The sequence below is a fragment of the Thermobia domestica genome, chromosome 11 (assembly GCF_964235325.1).
Source record: "Thermobia domestica chromosome 11, izTheDome1.hap1.1, whole genome shotgun sequence".
Lineage (NCBI taxonomy): Eukaryota > Metazoa > Arthropoda > Insecta > Zygentoma > Lepismatidae > Thermobia > Thermobia domestica.
The window spans coordinates 175,255,812-175,275,075 of record NC_137464.1 but is presented as its reverse complement, the minus strand read 5'-3'; the positions used below and the strand labels follow the sequence as shown (position 1 = coordinate 175,275,075).

Below are 19,264 nucleotides of genomic sequence, written 5' to 3'. Positions count from 1 at the left end.
TTTAAGAACGTAAAGAATGAAACTAAAGGTATTAATGAAGCTATGGGAAGATTGTGATTTAAAAAAAAAAAATAGGCTCTTAAAAGATATTTCAGAACAAAGGAATGAAAAAGACTGTTTTAGAGCTATAACATTGTAAACTTGATTTATGTTTTTTTTTGGGGGGGGGGGTCTGAATGGAAAGAGTGTACTATGTCACACACACTGCTTTAGACAAGGAGAGGTGGAGGAGTTGGATCGTACTATAAGCAACTAATTGATTGAGACATGTATTTCTGGATGCATAAGAAAACGGGGCAAGAGTTTGTTATTAATTTGGACTTAGAATTTGTGTAACAATTTCTATGCCGCGAAGTGTATCACAAGATTCTGAAACATGCATATTTGGATAGGGCACATACTAGTTCCTAAGTAAAGCCTTGAATCGTCTACGGTAGATCCCATAGTTTTGGAGCTATGGACGTTCAAAGTTCCTTTTTTCATGTTTCGGCAGCGAACGGAAGCATTTGTGCACCCAGGTTGGTCTATACTTTTTGTCTTATCTTTGTGTCAGGAATCACCTCCCAAACGATGTCGGTGTTGTTTTGAAACACCCTGTATATAGAGAGAGTAGATGGATAGGTAGATAGATATGTTTGTCTTAGGAAACAAATCATACAAGGTAGACAAAACCAGAATTTTTACTCGATAAGTGCAAATAGCGACATATTCAGCATCCTATGATAAGATGGTGTGACGAAATTATGTAGCAATGTGAATATATTGAAAACGAATTGTCCAAGATAAAAGGTTTGAAAAAAAACATTGGAAAGACCATCATCCAGCAATGGATCGGTAATTGATGACAATAGAATATATATATATATATATATATATATATATATATATATATATATATATATATATATATATATATATATATATATAGATAGATAGATAGATAGATAGATAGATAGATAGATAGATAGATAGATAGATAGATATATAGATATAGATATATATATATCAATCTTTAAATAACTCCCACCACATCACTCATATAACCCCAGTTCTCATTCTTGATGTATTAGGAATAAACGCTTATACTTTGTTTTGAGAGATCATATTATGTGTTTAACGCTATAGCTACTAGAATTTTTAAAAGGAAAGGTAAAATAAAATTTACCATCCCCCCTCCCGCCAGTTATCTTCTGATATGTATAGAACACAGCAAGTTTCTTTAAATAGGTCATTTGTTTTTATCTTTGAAAAAATTGTATCTAACAGGCTCTCCCTTTTAGTTTCCTGTGTGTGTGTATGAGAGAGTTTATTACCCGGTATAACAAATGGTTATGCGAATTGGACATATTTTAACTACCGATTCTCGCGAACCGGTGCGAACCGTCTGAATAGCACTAGTTGTAACCTGAAAAGGTAGATTTTCACCAGTTCCAGTTTGATTAGAGGGTCAATGGAGGAGACGGAACCTGCTATTGAGACGCTGAATCGATTGAAAACACAGATTCTTACTATCTCTTGCCATTTCTGTTCTATGGCGATCAACGTTCAAACCAGAAAGGGTTAATTTCTACTAGTGCTGTTCACATTTCATTGACATTTTCGTTTTTATTTTATTATTTTTTTTTAAATGAATATTTGAAGGTACAAACTATACACAACTCGTAGCGTCTTATGACAGGTTGCCCAGTGAAGGAGTTAATTCTAATAGTTAAAGCCTTTGCTCTTCAGTATGTTTTTTAACTCGATACTTCTGTCCTACCATATCATCATCAATTGATTTTTTTTATCTGACAACATAGTTATTGACTAAGAAACTTTGTAGTACACGTTAGTATTTTTAACTGCATGAAAATATTCTTATAAGGAGTTTCTGTCGTTAGTCTCTTTTATTTTACAGCTTCAACGTCTTTCATTTTTCTATTAGTCCGTTGTGTCCTTACATTGTAGTTCGAAAATGGGCATTCTGAAACTCCTGATGCTTAGTCACTTTATTTTATTTATTACTACTTTCAAGTATAAGCTCCTACTACAACTATTGAGCTCATTGCCGACAATCATTTCAATTTCCCGCTTGTGCAATTTCATTCTTTTAGTTATTTCTATTATAATCCAAACCGTAGTGTGTAATCTTCAAGTTTCCTTTCCTTGTACAGTACAGTGGCGCAAACCCCAGGGAGGATGAGGGGACATGTCCCCTTCAATCTTGGAACTGGGGGGACTCCCCCACCAATAATCCGATTTGAAATGTGTTATGTGGAGAGAAATGTGATGATTTGTATCCGATTGCCACGAAGGAAAGTGAGATGAAATTGATGTAACCCCAGAATAAATCTCAAATCTGTCCGCCTCCCAAAGTTGAAAACAACTCTGCTCCCCTGATCCTCCACAGCATTGTTTTTCAACTTCATAGATATTTTGAACATCACTAAAAATTAAAAAAAAAAAAAAACTAATGAAGAGATCATGAGAACGGTTTAACCATCTCCCCCAATGTTGAAGAGAGATTTGCGCCGCTGCTGGTACCGGTGAATAGCACCACCGGTTGTAATGTTTCTTGAACTATGTGTATTGTACAGCGGTGGACACTTCTAAATGGTACAGCCATATGGAGATTTACGGCTAAGGTGTACCATTTAGAAGTGTCCACCGCTGTACAATACACATAGTTCAAGAAACATTACAACCGGTGGTGCTATTCAGCCGGTTCGCTAGAATCAGTTGTTAAAATATTTCCAGTTCGCAGAACCGTCTGTTATACCCAGGTATAACAGTAAATTTTACCCAGTTATACACAGGAACATAATGTTTAGTTTAACTTCCTTTGTTTTTAAAAAATCTTACATCTACATGGTTAAACATATGATCTCTCAGAACAAAATATAAGTGTTTATTTTTTAATCTCAAATGATCAGATATCAAGAATGAGAACTGGAATTACATAAGTGTAGTGGAGAGAGTTATTTATATTTGAAACGCATACGTACGATTTTCAACAATTGTTGATCCATTGCTGGATTAAGGTCTTTCCAATACTTTTTGACAACGATCTATCATAGGTAATACGTTTCCAAGATATTCGTAGTGCTACCTAACTTTGTCACAACACTTTGTATTAGGATGCTGTGTAGACCTCTGCTTGTCGCTTGTATTCAGTAAAAAATTTGCTTATATATATATATATATATTCTCAACCTCGCTGCATCGTGCCTAAATCTGGGGATGAAATGCTTACTGATGCAAGAAGGTTGCTTCCGTCCATTATCCGAAATGGACAGGTATTAACCAATTTTACTGTGCGTTTCGCGAGAGGTTAATTCAAATGATAAACATCAAATTAGTTTAAATAATTAATGTATTCTGAATAATTTAGTAATGTGTAAAGTGTGATGTTAAAGTTAGATATGATATAACACTCTCAGATTTCAGTCCTCAAAACTTCAGAGAATTTAGACATAGGCAAACAACATAGCTGATGACATACCTGGATCTGCTCGTAGACTGGAACATGGACAATGACTGGAAACTGGTAATCGTTGGCTTCGTTGACTATTGTCCGACCATCAGCCAACAACTGGAGACAGTCTGGTCTCGAACCTAAGACCGAGGTTTCACACACCTCGTCAACCTCTTCTCTCTCGACTGTGATCGCATGAGTACCTCTACACAACTCCCATCAACTACCTGAACTACCTCAACTACCTCCCCAATTCATTAAAGATTTGGTTTTTTTATTGTCCTGTTCCAGACGATGGAATTCGTCTGCTCATCTCTGGATTGACGTCAGATGTCTTAGCTATTGGAAAATTTTCGTTTCTCCATTGTCATGCCATGTCCAAAATTCTCAGACAGTTTATTTCCGCCAATCTGCATATTATGTCATATCCTAAATTGTGTATTGTGTTAACAAGCTGAATATACAAATATCTTACTTCATTTTAAAGCTTACACACTCTTTTCTCAATTCATTTCTTTACAACATAATGCAAACACTGTGTCTAGACGACGTCACATAAACAATAACAAAACCATGTGTAATCTCTTACTCCATGTTAGTGTTTACATTTTACGAAACTAAAACTTGACTTTATTACAATACAATTTTAAATCAGATTATTCTTAGATAATTGACAATAAACGATAATGATAATAATTGATTATTGAGTGCATCCAGAATATATATATATATATATATATATATATATATATATATATATATATATATATATATATATATATATATATATATATATATATATATATATATACAGAATCGGTTGTTAAAAAATTAGAATAACACCACTGATTACAACATCAATTCAAAATGTATAGTATATATGACTTGTGTTCTACTTTTCTGCGTCAGTGTAAGATAGCAAACATGTTTTAGAAAAGGAAACTATGCTGGTAATCAGTTTTCAATATATATTAGCATATCGTGCTATCTTCCATAATCATTTTACGCGTTTTTACTCTTGTCATCATCCACCAATATAAACATTTTTCATACCTTTTTAATTTATCTGCATATTACAATTTTAATGCTCCGTTTCCATTTCATTATTTTAATCTACCTATTCTATCTAATTAACTTGTTTTTCCATTCACAAAACTATGTTCAGCTTTTTGACAACAATGACTATTTATAATTTGTAAATGATGGACTGTTAAAGAATGATGACTTAATGATTCGTTCTTGCAAGTTTTCTAGCCTTTTTTTTTTTTCATTAAATGTCATGAAGTAACAAATGAAAGCTTTAAGTTTCTCGTGTGCGTGCAACTATCCAATATCGTTTCGAGGGAAGACTCAACTATTCCAAGTTAAATTATTTTATAATTCCAATGTTCCGATTTGTAGAATCATTTCTTGCAATCTTTCTTTAGTATATTTTGTAGTATATAATATTTAATGTTTTCTTTGTCGTAATCATTTCAGCTAAGTCAGTTTCCAAGCTGGAAAAATCCCATTCCGTTTCATGCAGAACTAGTTAATGTTGACATGCCAAAGTTGCCATCACCGTCAAGCTCTAACATCCCTTTTGGCAGCAGATCGCTTTCTGGAATGAGCACATCTTCAGGAATGTCTTCACGAACATCAGCACAACGCGGGAAGGGTGATCGAGGTCGTACACTATCATTAGATATGGGGATTGGTCCAGAAGGAGTTGAAGAAGTTCTGAAGAAAGCTGGTTGTGAAGAACTGGAAAGTCAAATTAATCAATCTTACTTCAGCAACTTGTGTAGGATCAAAAACCTAAACTCTGAGTAAGTTTCTCTTTTGATATCATTTTTTCATATATAATTTAGGATCTCTGTTAGATGATTTACACTTGGATCAAAATAAAGAAAACAAATTGACATTTGGAAAAGCTCGTGTCTCCCTGTTGCTACGTCATGAGAATTCTGCTGAGACATGTGCTCCCTCCGTCTAGGTGACAAGCTCTTTTCAACATGTTACAAAGCGGCGACATTGTACCGTGGTCTCTCAAACTCTCTACAGAAACCCTACAGTTTTAAATATCACCATGACGTTTGTGATTGGTCTTTCTCTCGATGCCTTAAATAACTTTATGACGTAATTTCTCTTCTCAACACAAATTTCCAAGTGCCTGAAGTTGCCCCTCCCCCCACCTCTCCCAAATTACACCAAACGTTGCACATCGTTAGTGCACGTTAGCGCACTAAGAACTAACGTTAGTTCTATCAGCGTTTATTAGATATTAAAGATTTTTGGTGGGGGGCAACTTCATATGAAGTTAGCCCCCCACGCATCTTTATGCTGACAGATTATCACAAAACTTAGCACATCATTAGTGCACTTAAACACACTAAGCACTACCGTTTGTGCTACTATATTTTGTTATTTATAGAAGAAGTTTTGTCGGGGGCAACTTCAGAAATATCAAATTTCATACAAGTTGACGTAGAAATATAGGGTTGACGGCAGTCGTTAGTGCACTTAAACGCACTAAGCACTAACGTTAGTGCAACCATATTTTGAGATTTATTCAAGATTTTCGGTTTGGTGTGCAACTTCAGAAATATCAAATTCTATACAAATAGAGGTAGAAACATGGGGTTAACGGTAATCGTTAGTGCATTGTTAGTGCATTTAGCCGCACTAAGCACTAACGTTAGGCCTACCATATTTTGGGATTTATTCAAGATTTTTGGTAGGGGGCCAACTTCAGAAATATCAAATTCTATACAAATTGATGCAGAAAAATGGGGTTAACGGCAATCATTATTACACTTAAAAGCACTAACATTAGTGCTACCATATTTTGGGATTTGTCCAAGATTTTCAGTGGAGTCAACTTCAGAAATATCAAATTCTATACAAATAGAGGTAGAAACATGGAGTTAACGACAATCATTAGTGCATCGTTAATGCACTTCACCGCACTAAGCACTAACGTTAGTGCTACCATATTTTGGGATTTATTCACTATTTTTGGTGGGAGGCCAACTTCAGAAATATGAAATTCTATACAAATTAACATAGAAACATGGGTTTAACGGCAATCATTAGTGCATCGTTAGTGTACTTAAACGCACTAAGCCCTAATGTCAGTTCTTCCACATTTAGGGGTTTATTAAAGATTTTTGGTTAGGAGTCAACGTCAGAAATATGAAATTCCATACAAATTGATGTAGAAACGGAGTTAACGACAGTCGTTAGTGCACTTAAAAGCACTAAACACAACGTTAGTGCTACCATATTTTTGGGATTTATTCAAACTTTTTGGTGGGGGGCGAACTTCAGAAGTATCAAATTCTATACAAATCGACGTAGAAACATGGGATTAACGGCAATTGTTAGTGCACCGTTAGTGCACTTAAACGCACTGAGCACTAATGTCAGTTCTACCATATTTTGGGGTCTATTCAAGATTTTTTGTTAGGAGTCAACGTCAGAAATATCAAATTCCATACAAATTGATGTAGAAACATGTAGTTAACGGCAATTGTTATTGCACTTAAACGCACTAAGCACTAACGTTGGTGCTACCATATTTTGGGATTTATTGAAGGTTTTTGGTGGGGGCCAACTTCAGAAATATCAAATTGTATACAAATTGATGTAGAAACATGGAATTAACGGCAATCGTTAGTGCATCGTCAGTGGACCTAAACCTTCTAAACACTAACGTTAGTACTACCGTATTTTGGGATTTATTCAAGATTTTTGGTGGGGTCAGACTTCAAAAATATCAAATTCCATATAAATTTATGTAGAAACATGGGTTAACGGCAATCGTTAGTGCATCGTTAGTGCATTTAAAAGCACTAAGCACTAACGTTAGTGCGACCATATTTTGGGATTTATTGAAGATTTTTGGTGGGGGACAACTTAAGAAATATCAAATTAGATGCAAATTGACGTAGAAATATTTGGTTAATGACAGTCGTTATTGCATCGTTAGTGCACTTAAACGCACCAAGCACTAACGTCAGCATTATCATATTTTGAGATTTGTTCAAGATTTTTGGTGGGGACCATCTTCAAAAATTTCGAAGTCCATACAAACTGTAGTGTTTTCTAGAAGCACTGACGATGCACTAACGAATGGCACTAATTTTTTCGTTAAGTCTTGAAGTTGGGGCAAGTTCATCGTGACCTCCAAAGATATTTTACTTGTAGCACCTACACTATTGAAGTACTAACGTTAGGAGTTGGTGCACTAAGAAGCACTAACAATTGAACTAGAAGAGATCATTAGTGCTTTTTGAATTTGGTGGAAATTTGACGCAATTAAAAATTCCCAATAAATTTCTTATGGGAGTTTCGTGACATGTAATTGTCCATAACTACACTAAGATTGAAGCACTAACGAAACTGTTAGTGTTTTCTGAAAGCACTGACAATGCACTAACGAACGGCACTAAGTTTTCTTTAGTGCTTGAAGTGGGGGTGCCAAGTTCACTCTGGCCTCGAAAGATATTTTAATTGTAGCACCTATACTAATGAAGCACTAACGTTAGGTGTAGATGCACTAAGAAGCACTAACAATGCATTAACGATTGCTTTAGAAAAGATCATTAGTGCTTTTGAATTTGGTGGAAATTTGATTCAATGAAAAATTCGCCGTAAATTTCTTATGTGAGTCTCGTGATATGTAATTGACCTTAACTACACTAATAGTGAAGCACTAACGAAATTGTTAGTGTTTTATACAAACACTAACGAATGGCACTATTTTTTCCGTTAGTGCTTAAAGTGTTGGTGCGAAGTTCACGCTGATTCCTCAAAGGTGTTTTTTACTTGTAACACCTACACTAGTGAAGCACTAACGTTAGATGTTTGTGCTCGAAGAAGCACTTACGATGCACTAACAATTGCACTAAAAGAGGTAATTAGTGCTTTTGAATGTGATGGGAATTTGACACAATGAATAATTTCCCATGTATTTCTTATGGGATTTTCGTAACTTATAATTGGCTATATCTACACTAATGGTGAAGCACTAACGAAACTACTTGTATCTTCTAGAAGTACTAACAATGCACTAACGAATAACACTAATTTTTTCGTTAGTGCTTATAGTGGGGTCTAAGTTCACGCTATTTTCCAAAGTTATCTCTTTACTTGTAACACCTACACTAGTGAAGCACTAACATTGTGTTGGTGCACTAAGAAGCACTAACGATGCGCTAACGAGTAACGCTATTTTTAGTTAGTGCTTGAAGTGTCTGTGACAGCGTGAACTTACGCCTGAAAAAGCTTTTACTTGTAGCACCTACACTAATGAAGCATTAACGACGTCCGTGAACTTGATGCACTAACGATAAATTTACTGCCAATTGTTAGTGCATCGTTAGTGGTTCTTAGTGCACCAACGCCAAATGTTAGTGCTTCATTAGTATAGGTTCTACAAATAAAAAAACTTTTGGGTGGCCAAGTTCAGTCTGCCCCAGCCACTTCAAATACTAAGAAAAAATAGTGTGATTCGTTAGTGCTTCCTAGTGTACCAACACCTACGTTTAATGCTTAAAACCTTTGCGGGCCAGCGTGAACTTGGTTCCCACTTCAAGCACTAACGAAAAATAAGACCCTTCGTTCATGTATCGTCAGAACTTCTACAAAACACTCATAGTTTCGTTAATGCTAAACTATTGATGTAGATATGGCCAATTATATGCCACGAAATTTCCATAAGAAATTCATGGGGAATTTTTCATTGCGTCAAATTTCCGCCAAAATCAAAAGCAGTAATGACCTTTTCTACCGAAATCGTTAGTGCTTCTTAGTGCACCAACACCTAACGTTAGTGCTTTATTAATGTAGATGCTACAAGTAAAAAAACAACCTTTATTGTCCTTCATGAACTTATCGCCTCCACTTCAACCAATAATGAAAAAATAGTGCCGTTCATTAGTGCATCGTTGGTGATTCTAGAAAACACTATCAGTTTCGTTAGTGCTTCACTATTAGTGTCGTTATGGCCAGTTACATGTCACGAAACTCACATAAGAAATTTAAGGGGAGTTTTTCACTGTCAAATGTCTACCAAATTAAAAAAAACACTAATGATCTCTTTTAGTGCTATCGTTAGTGATTTTTCGTGCACTAACCACTAACGTTAGTGCTTTACTAGTGTAGGTGCTACAAGTAAAATATATTTGGTAGTCTGCGTGAATTTGCGCCCACTTCAAGTATAACAAAGTGATTAGGGCATTCGTTAGTGCTTCGTTAGTGCTTCTAGAAAATACTGACGGTTTGTATGGAATTTGATATTTCTCACACCAAAAATTTTGAATAAATCCCAAAATTTAGTAGCACTAACGTTACTGTTTAGTCGTTTAAGTGCAATAACGATTGCCGTTAACTCCATGTTTCTGCCCCAATTTGTATGCAATTTGATATTTCTGAAGTTGACCCCCCACCAAAAATCTTGAATAATTCCAAAATATGGTGACACTAACGCTAGTGCTTAGTGCGTTTAAGTGCACTAACGATTGTCATTAATCCCATATTTCTACCTCTATTTGTATAGAATTTGATATTTCTGAAGTTGCCCACTCCACCTAAAATCTTGAATAAATCCCAACATGTGGTAGCACGTTAGTGCTTAGTGCTTTTAAGTGCATTAATGATGCACTAACGATTGCCGTTAACGCCATGTTTCTACCTCTATTTGTACAGAATTTGATAATCCTGTAGTTGCCCCCCACCAAAAATCTTGAATAAATTCCAAAATAGGTTGCACTAACGTTAGTGCTTAGTGCTTTTAAGTGCACTAACGATTGCCGTTAACCCTATGTTTCTACGTCAATTTGTATGAAATGTGATATTTCTGAAGTTTCCTTCCCCCACAATTTTTTTGAATAAATCCTAAAATTGGTAGCACTAACGGTAGTGCTTAGTGTGTTTAAGTGCACTAACAAAGAGCTAAGTTTTGTGAAAATCTGTCTGCATAAAGATGAGTAGGGGAGCTAACTTCATATGACGTTGGCTCTCGCACCAAAAATCTTCAATATCTCGTAAACGCTGATAGCACTAACGTTAGTTGTTTGTGCACTAATGATGTGTAAAGTTTGGTGTAATTTGGAAGAGATGGGGGAACTTCAGGCACGTCAAATTTCCACATGGATTTGATTAGTCTGTTTGTTTCTAAATTTGGTCTGAGTGTAGTAAAATCTCTACACAATTAATATGTATGAGAATTGTAATTGTAGTATTATTATGAGCAGGGGCGGATCCAGGACCGACTTCTGGGGGGGGGGTTGTCATACTGCTACTTTTAAGGGCTCTAAACTTTGGGATGGGTTTTATTTATATATATAAAATAAGAAATCTTCCTCTTCTGGGGGGAGGGCGATCGCCTCGATCGCCCCCCCCCCCTGGATCCGTCCCTGATTATGAGCATATTTGGAAATGTTACTTCTTTGACAATTGTTTATTCTGTATTGTTGCTAAGGCTAGAACTTGTTAAAACTTAGTTGACGGTTCGATCAATGCAACCAGACGATATTGTCATTCACATTTATTTCAGTAGGTTGTGTGCTCAGAACATGAGATGCTGAATTGATTCTTTGTGGGAGAGGAACTTGTTTTATTATTTTTCTAATTAGTTTTATGTATTCTTTCTAAATATTTTACCTTCTTAACTAAGCCTGCCTGACATTTATTCATGAGAATACATGACCCCTTCAATCTCCCCCTCTCCCAAATTTTCCAACATAATCCAATGAACTGTAGCTCCGGCACTGTTGCCAACCTCGAAAAACAAAATTATCGATTTTCGTGTTTAACATTGTCGTATACTACAAACAATTATCATATATTCGTTACGAACGTGATAATTTTAGAAACAAGTAATACTACTAATAATAACACTAAAATATAATAAACTAACCTAGTAACCTTCAGTATCGAACTCCAAATCGGTGTTTACTAGCCTTGGTTGCAGACATATGCAATAAATAACATTTACATTTTTGTGCAAAATGCCAGGAAAGTCCATCTGTAGCCTACTTGCAACAGAATTATCTTTTCCCATTATTGTGTTGCACAAATCGGATGCGAAGCCTATTACATTTCCAAGTGGATTATTACTATTTGTTAAAGTATTATATAGGAGCTCAGAGCAGTGGCATCTTCATGTGCAGCTTCCACATTTTTATCACAATAAATTTGTAATACTGCAAAATATTTTGTTTGAATTTTCGTACTATTTTCATTGAAATATCTCGCACAAACACGCAAATGTTTGTAGTCGAAACATCTATAGACTCATCGACCATTAAGCTGAATTTTTGTTTCTGTAACGTATCATTCAATTCCTTCTAATGACATTTACTAATCACATTTTTTATCACACTCGTTGTCTTAGTTCTACATAATTGAATTTTGTTAGCAATTTTGGAATCTGAGAACGCACATTTAATTATATCTGTTACATGATCTGGCGTGTTCATAGAAATACTATCTTCGGTTACAGTTTATTTGCACATTCAAAAACTGTCAAAAAGTGTAAGTTTTAAAATTATCGTATATTCACCAATTATCGTAAGGGCATTATCGTATATCGTATTAAATCTTAAATTATCGTATATCATGATAAATTATCGTATGGTTGGCAACCCTGAGCTCCGATTATGAACAACAGTACAATAGGCGAAAGCTCCCTAAGCTGCAGCTACTTTTCTTTCTTCGTTTCCTGCAATTAATTGTACGGACTGTACATATTTACAATACAAAAGAATCGCCTTAAAAACTTAAGATGATTATAAAAATGCTTTATAGGAAAACAATATACAAATAATCCTCTTTTATTTAAATCAGTGACACAATCTACCTTCAATATTCTTCGCACGTTTAGTAATATTTATTTACATGATTGTATTTGCCAAAATTACGTTTGTTAATTTAATCTGATGAAAAGCTGATTTTTCTCCTTGCGTCGTATGTAATTGTCAGGGTCTGATTTACATATTTCTAAGCCTTAGACCAAAGCACAATTCTATGCCTTTAGCCTCTCAAAAAGATTATAGTGCTAACTTATCTAATGTCTTGCTAGAGAAAAAAGTCACTCATCTTTCTTGTGCTTGTACATAGTCCTGTAGAAGCACTCGCAGGCATCTTACGTTTGCTTGTTTTTTTGTGTTGGAGGGTGTCCGAGTTTCCACCAGGTGCAATACAGAGATTGTTCAGTCTACATTTGGCCAATTTCGACTTACCTAAAAATTTAGAAAAATCCATGGCACCAGGTCCGTAAGTGCTCGATGTGTTTCCCTTCGTTCCTAACAATAGCCCGACAGCGCAATTTCCACTGTAATAGGCTTCTCTGAAGAACTGGGAGGGAAATCTTGTCCCATTCTCTTTGCAGAGCTTTCCAAAGTCCTTCCACAGTTGTCATACGCCGTTTTACCAAAGCCCGCTTCAGCAATCCAAATCCACAATTGTACATAGGACTTGCATCTGGAGATTTAACAAGTACCTCGGAAATACAGAAATAAATTAGAGATAAAGATTGCCCCTTAGCAAGAAAGCTCGCCCCCTTGAGTGATTCACCAACCTATTTCTACGTGCACCTCCTACATGCAGTTAGAAATCTAAAGCAGCATGTCGAATGTTGTGTCGCGTCGCGGTTTTTATCCTTAGACATTTACCGGACAGTGTGTGTTAGAGAAAGAAAGAAGAGTAAAATAGAAAATAGGAAAGCGCGCGAAGAATTTTTCACCTCACCATTGGCTTGGTTAGTAGGAAGAAAAACCTGGGAAATACATGAAGACCAGGAAAACTTCCTTTATCGGTCATGCATATGCTCAAGTTATTTACATGGTAAACCACACTAAGAAGGGTTGGAAAAACCCATGTAAAAGCATATTTTACTGTCTGTATTGATTCTATCTTTTGTAAAGCTGGGTGTGAAATTAACTTAGTTGTCTGTAGTGTGGTGGGCAAGTTTGGTTAGTGGGACATTATGTTATTTTTGGCATGCAGTGTATGGCATCTTCTTCTTCCCCTTCACCCGGATGCCGCCTGGTTTCCGCTGACCTTAGCCGTTTTCTTCCTCTCCCTCCTTGGCTTTGGTGCAATGTACAGGGTTTTCATAAAGTCTGGACGGATTTAATTCGCTTATAATTTACATAAAAATGCTCATATTGAAATCAAATAAAGTGCAAACGGTAGCGGAAGGATTAAATTTTTACCTGTAATCTGCACCAGCTCAGTTCATTCACCACCACACCTCCAACTAGGCGTCATTTACGTCCACTAGGAATCGACTTCTGTGGGCTGTTGATGATGCTTTCCCTTACCCTGCTCACTGTTGCAGGCGATGTTGGCGGCCTCCCACTTCGAGGACGGTCCAGGACGCTTCCTGTCTCCAAGAACTTAGCATGCCACTTTCGGATTGCACTCTTAGTCGGTGCCGGCTTTTTGAACTCTTTGGTGAACACAATGGATGGAATTTGGTAAGAAACTGACCCTTGCCCTCCCTCTCCCTCTCTCAACGTGTTCAGAGTTGCCGCTTATCTAACAGTGTTACCAACTAAAAATTTAATCCTTTCGCTACCGTTTGCGCTTTATTTGATTTCATTATGAGCATTTTTATGAAAATTATAAGCAAATTAAATCCGTCCAGACTTTATGAAAACCCTGTATTGAGGGTCTGGAATGTACGTTAGTTCGTTCGAACTTGTAATTGGTTGTAGGTATGCGTTCATTACTTTGTTTGTGGCTTCCATTATTGCTGTGGTTACTCTGTTTGTGTGCTCTTGGGTAATGGTGTTGGTAAGAATACTAGTTACCCACACAATTATCTTGTCTGTTGCTGCCTTGATGGCTTCATTAACGAAATGCTGGATACAATCAGGTACTTCATCTGTTACTTTCTGTTCAGGTTCTATTGTTGTCTTTTGCTTAGTTTGAGGTAGAGTCTTTATCATCTGTGGTTGTTTCTGGTCTCTGTTGTTTTCTGTTGGTTTTCGTTGATAGAGTATTCTTATGGGTTGCTATAATTCTGCCTGACGGGGTCGCTTTGGACAATTACCACTTCCCGTTCTATGCCCCTCAGTGGCACACGTCGCACAGAAGTTCTTGTTGATAGGTGTGTTGCACGGGTTGTTGTGTCCTTTAGCACATCGGAAACATACTCGTGGTGTGTTGCAGAGCTGGGCGATGTCCATATTGGTAGCAATTCCAGCATGGTTCTGGTCTAGCCCGCACTTTTGATGCTTCAACTCTATGGTGAACACCGTTGATATGTACACCATGTGTAACGAGACAGTGAGCCTGCTCGGGTTTGGTGGTGAACATTCGTAGCAGTGGGAGTGGTCCTGTCTTTCCTTTTATTATGTTGGAGAATACAATGTTCTGGCTGCGCAGGTCGTTTTTGATATCTTCTAGTTGTTCTACCAATGGTATTCCTTTTATTACTCATGTGAATATTGGGGACACCTTCTTCTCTCTGCCATTTGTGACACCTCTTCGTTTCTCTTTTGGGCCTGGGCCTGAAAAGAGTCGGTTCTTCTGTGTCTTCTGTTCCTCTGATAGTGTGCTGTTCTCATTCTAGTGTTCTCTCTTTCTAGTGTCTCTGGACTTCACTTCTGTAAAGCCTCTATTGTCTTCTTCTTCTTCACATTCGTTCTGGATAGGGCTATTCACTCTGGTTGTGGTGTTTACATTTTCACAGCTTTCTTCTCACGGTGTTAGTGGAGGAAAGTTCTTATTGAAAGCTTGGCTTTCTTGGGATTTTCCCTTCTGCCTATTCTCTTCTTGGTTTTTCACCTTTGATTGGTTTCTCTGGGTGTGTGCTTCTTGGTTTCTCACCTGAGTGGTTTCCTCCTGTGTGAGTGCGATTTGGTGGCTCTGAACAGGGCCAGTTTCGTCTTTTTCTTCTTCTTCGGTGCTCAGCTCCTCCATGTTGTCGATCAAGCAGTGGTGACCAAAGTCTTGATCGTCGAAGATGCGTAGCAACAACCCTCGAACTACTTCAGACGGGAAATTAATTCTATGCTTTCTCTTTTTGAGTTGGGTCACCTCCAATTCTGAAGCATCCATCTTCGTCTCTATCCTTCGTATGAATTCTTCCGTAGTCGCCAGTTTAAAGTTAGCAGTGTGCAGCACTCCAGGCAGCAGGTGGGGCAGCTCGGCTTCTTAACCATCTGTGGGTTCTGGTGTGCGTTGATCTATCTGTGGGAGCTGTTGCTGTTCTTCTCTAGTAGATTTCATCTCTGTGCCTGGGCTTTTCTTCTGGTCCTCCTTCTTCTTGACAGTTCTCTTCTGTTTTGGCATTTTACAAGGATTCTTTACTTGATTGTGGGCTCTGAAAAGGGCCGAATAGCAGGAACAGAACTTTGGGCCTAGAAAGGACCATAACTCTAATTTGGAGTGTTTTTATGTCTCTATAGCACTCCAAGAGAAATGTATTGAATGAACGTGGGTCGACTGTCGGCAAAGCCTGTTCAACCTATATGGCCAGTGCGAATCTTGGTCCACAAGAGGGGGACAGACCGACGTAATGCAATACTATTCCTCCCGATTATGCTCGTGTGTGTTACGTGACGTGTTTGATTGTATTTCTCTTTACTGATAGAAACAGGTACCTCATTGAAAGGTATCACCTGTATACCACTTGCCTCCTCCATCTCCCTGTAGAATGCGAGGGACGATCGTGAGGTATGTGATGAGGCCTTGTCCATGTGAATGCGTACCGTATTGGCGTCATTTCCGTACATTGTTGGAATCTCATGCTCGTAGATTGGCCGCATGATCTGCTCCTGAAAATACTGAGAATTTATTTTGCAGTTCTTAGCCACCCTACGAATCTTCAGTTTACCTTGATAACAGTAGCCAGTAACGACGATGAACCCTTTTGGGAAGGATTCTTTACAGACACGGAGCCACCTTCTGAAGTTCTTGGCGCCTTTCCCTCGGTACATGATGGCTCTCGGTTTGCCGCAGTCGGAAAGGTAAATCCATGCTTCATCGAGCGTTACGACGTACATCCACCTTTGTTTTGCCAGATGCCGTTTGTACAGCTTCCGGGCGTTACACTTTCGTTCCTTTTGGTGGGCATCCGTGAGAAGATTGCCACGAGCTTTCATGATTTTTTCCAGCTTGAGTTGGTGGTGTAACGTCCGGCTCACCGTCCCAGTCAAGACGATTAGCCACACACCTTTGTGTTGGCGGATTTTCTTGCATTGCCATTTTGCGAAGTTTCCTCTGCATGGTGGAGGTGGCCTTCCCGCTTCCTAGGCAACTTCGTTGGTGATCCAAATGGTGGAGCTTCGTTGCCCTTGTACTTTTTAATAACATTTTTTTATTCCACTTAAACTGATGTTGCAACCATTCTTCTTGCACTGTTTTCTAGTGACAGAAACACTAAAGTGGGCGTCATAAAGAGCCACAACATATCCTTCCCAAAACCGGCTTAGTTTGGCGGCATTTTGGTCACAGAGCAGAAACCCACACACTTGGAAACAAATTTAACACAACACTCACAACAGTGGTCCTGTTTTGTGCGTTATTGTCGTCCGCGCGGAAAAACAACTCCGTTTCCAGGAAGCCACTGCACAACACTGCATGACGCCTCGAGCCAGGTCGGGTGCGTCCAATCTGCCAGGGAGGGGGAAGGAACGAAATCGGCCAAACGTAGGCTGAACAACCTCTGTAGAAAAAGTAGCATTGCAAATTTCGCTTGCTATCAAGTCGGAGAGGGTGGTGTGATAACTTGCTCGAAGCTATTACATGTTTTAGCTTATTGTTAGTTCCCTAATTACAGGATTCCCAGCCAATGTCAAAGTTTTTGATTTGTCACGTCTCGAATAAGCTGATAGTGAAAGCAGAAATGGGACAGGATTAAAATACGGGACATTTGCCTGTCTCGAGTACATTTACTGGGACGCAGGACACTCGGACCCAAAATCGGGACTGTTCCGTTTTTCACTTGACTTATGGTAGGCTTATTGTTAACAGAAGCCACTAGTTTACATTCTTATTGCTCTGTATGGAAGCATGAGAGCCAGACCACATCGACTTGTATAAGAACGAAAAAGTCAAATATCAATATGCTACAGAAGAAACAAAAGTTCCTATTTAACTTAAAAAATAGCAGTTGCGGGATGAGTGTTTCTCTCAGTTGAGAGTATATTATTAATACCATTTTTAAAGTGGGTTGGAAAAGAATTGAAAATGAACCACGTGCCTGTGCGAACAATATTAACCAATGAAGACAAACAGACTACTGTTGAAGCATTTATTCGAGAAGATCGAAGATTTACTCTTAGATTAAAAAAAAAAAAAAAAAAAAAAAAAAAAAAACTGAAAACTTGAACCAATCGTTGGAAAAGACATTTAAATTTGGCAAAGTGTTATGTAGATTCTTTATCTTTTAGATCCCAGAACTACACAGCAAAAATAACGGTATCAATACACGTACAGCTCAATTTCAACACAGGCCAGTGATCCCAGCATGGCGACCACTTTTACAACATCAAGGGTAATACAGACACTGTGTTACCAATCTGACAGAGAGCCGATGCCAAATTAGGCGATAGTGTTAATTTCATAACGTGAAAATAACACCGTGCCAATGTTAAAGATATAATGAAGAAATAAATGAAGAAACGTGTAGGCAGAAACAGCGCCGGTGTTCTTTCAATATCCACTCTTGTGTTGTTATTAATGTACCAGGTGTCGTGGTGAACGCAAGTCATACAGCTATTAATACTGGTAACTAATATTCATCACTGATCCAAGATCACTACTGATCTTTATTTACTAAGAAGATTGACTTACAAAGGTATCACAGCTTCTTCAAAATCTTGTGTATTACACATTTTTTAAACATAAGTTTCATTCTTAGCCAAGGATGGTCAGCCACAGAAGGCCACACCGTATCTTTTTCCACAGATATTAGCTGTAGGAAGAAGCTAAACTATATATGAATATTAGCTATATATAAATGATAGTTTTGAAGGTAAAACAGAGAAAGGTAGAAAGATGTGAGGAGCTAGTGACATAAACATGCGGATAAGTTGTCACTGTAAGCAAGGGTGTAAATCGTCCTCCCAGTGGCTACTAGGGACAAGTGCATAGAGAACCTTAAGAGTGAAAACAAGATGTGCGCAAAATGACCAGAAAAATTATGGCTAATGCAAATATGGATGGTGCTAGTAGATACGACGGATGGCTTGATGTCGATATAGGTCTGTTGCGTTCCTACATAGCAAGAAGGTGATCCAGGGGTAGGTAGACATACCTAGATAGGTTGGAACTTGTCTAAGAGTTCATGTAATATTGGATGTGCCTGTTGGCCGTGTGTAGCGTAGACGAAGATAGTAGAGGTACAGAAAAACGTTTAGAAATTTCACACGTCGAGAGATTTCCTTATTGAGGGTTTCAAAAGCAAGGGAATAATTCAGCCCTAACACTGTCGTTTTAGACCTTTAAGTCTGTCATAGAACTTTGGGAACGCTGTAATCAGAGAAGATGACGGCAGGTGATAGCTAGGTGCACAAAGACCTTATACGTAAGGAGTAGAAGTTAGGTATTTAGTTCCCGTATTGTTCCTTAAAATGCCGCAAAAGGCTCAAACGGCAATGGATATTATCTTCTAGTTGTTTGAGGTGTGGTTTTTTGGTCAGATTGTTGTCAAATGTAACACCCTGAAAGTATATGAGATTGTTTTGAAGAGGTCTTAGGGATTTAAAAAGAGACAAAAGTAAACGTTTTTGGTCTCGGCTTGTACAGTATTTGTTTCGTTTGAGACCGAAGATAATCATTAGAGTATTGTTGTAATTAAGCTTTAATTTA

At 37.7% G+C, this 19,264-nt stretch overlaps 1 protein-coding gene across 3 annotated transcripts in view; it reads left to right on the top strand.

Moving 5' to 3' along the window:
• LOC145664567 (F-box/WD repeat-containing protein 10-like) overlaps nt 1–19,264 on the top strand; it is a 187,607-nt gene that overhangs the window by 127,256 nt on the left and 41,087 nt on the right. For all 3 annotated transcript variants that reach the window (XM_081731345.1, XM_081731346.1, XM_081731344.1), the window contains one exon: nt 4,934–5,262. In XM_081731345.1, coding sequence (XP_081587471.1) covers nt 4,934–5,262 — 329 coding nt within the window. The remainder of the gene's footprint in view (nt 1–4,933; nt 5,263–19,264) is intronic.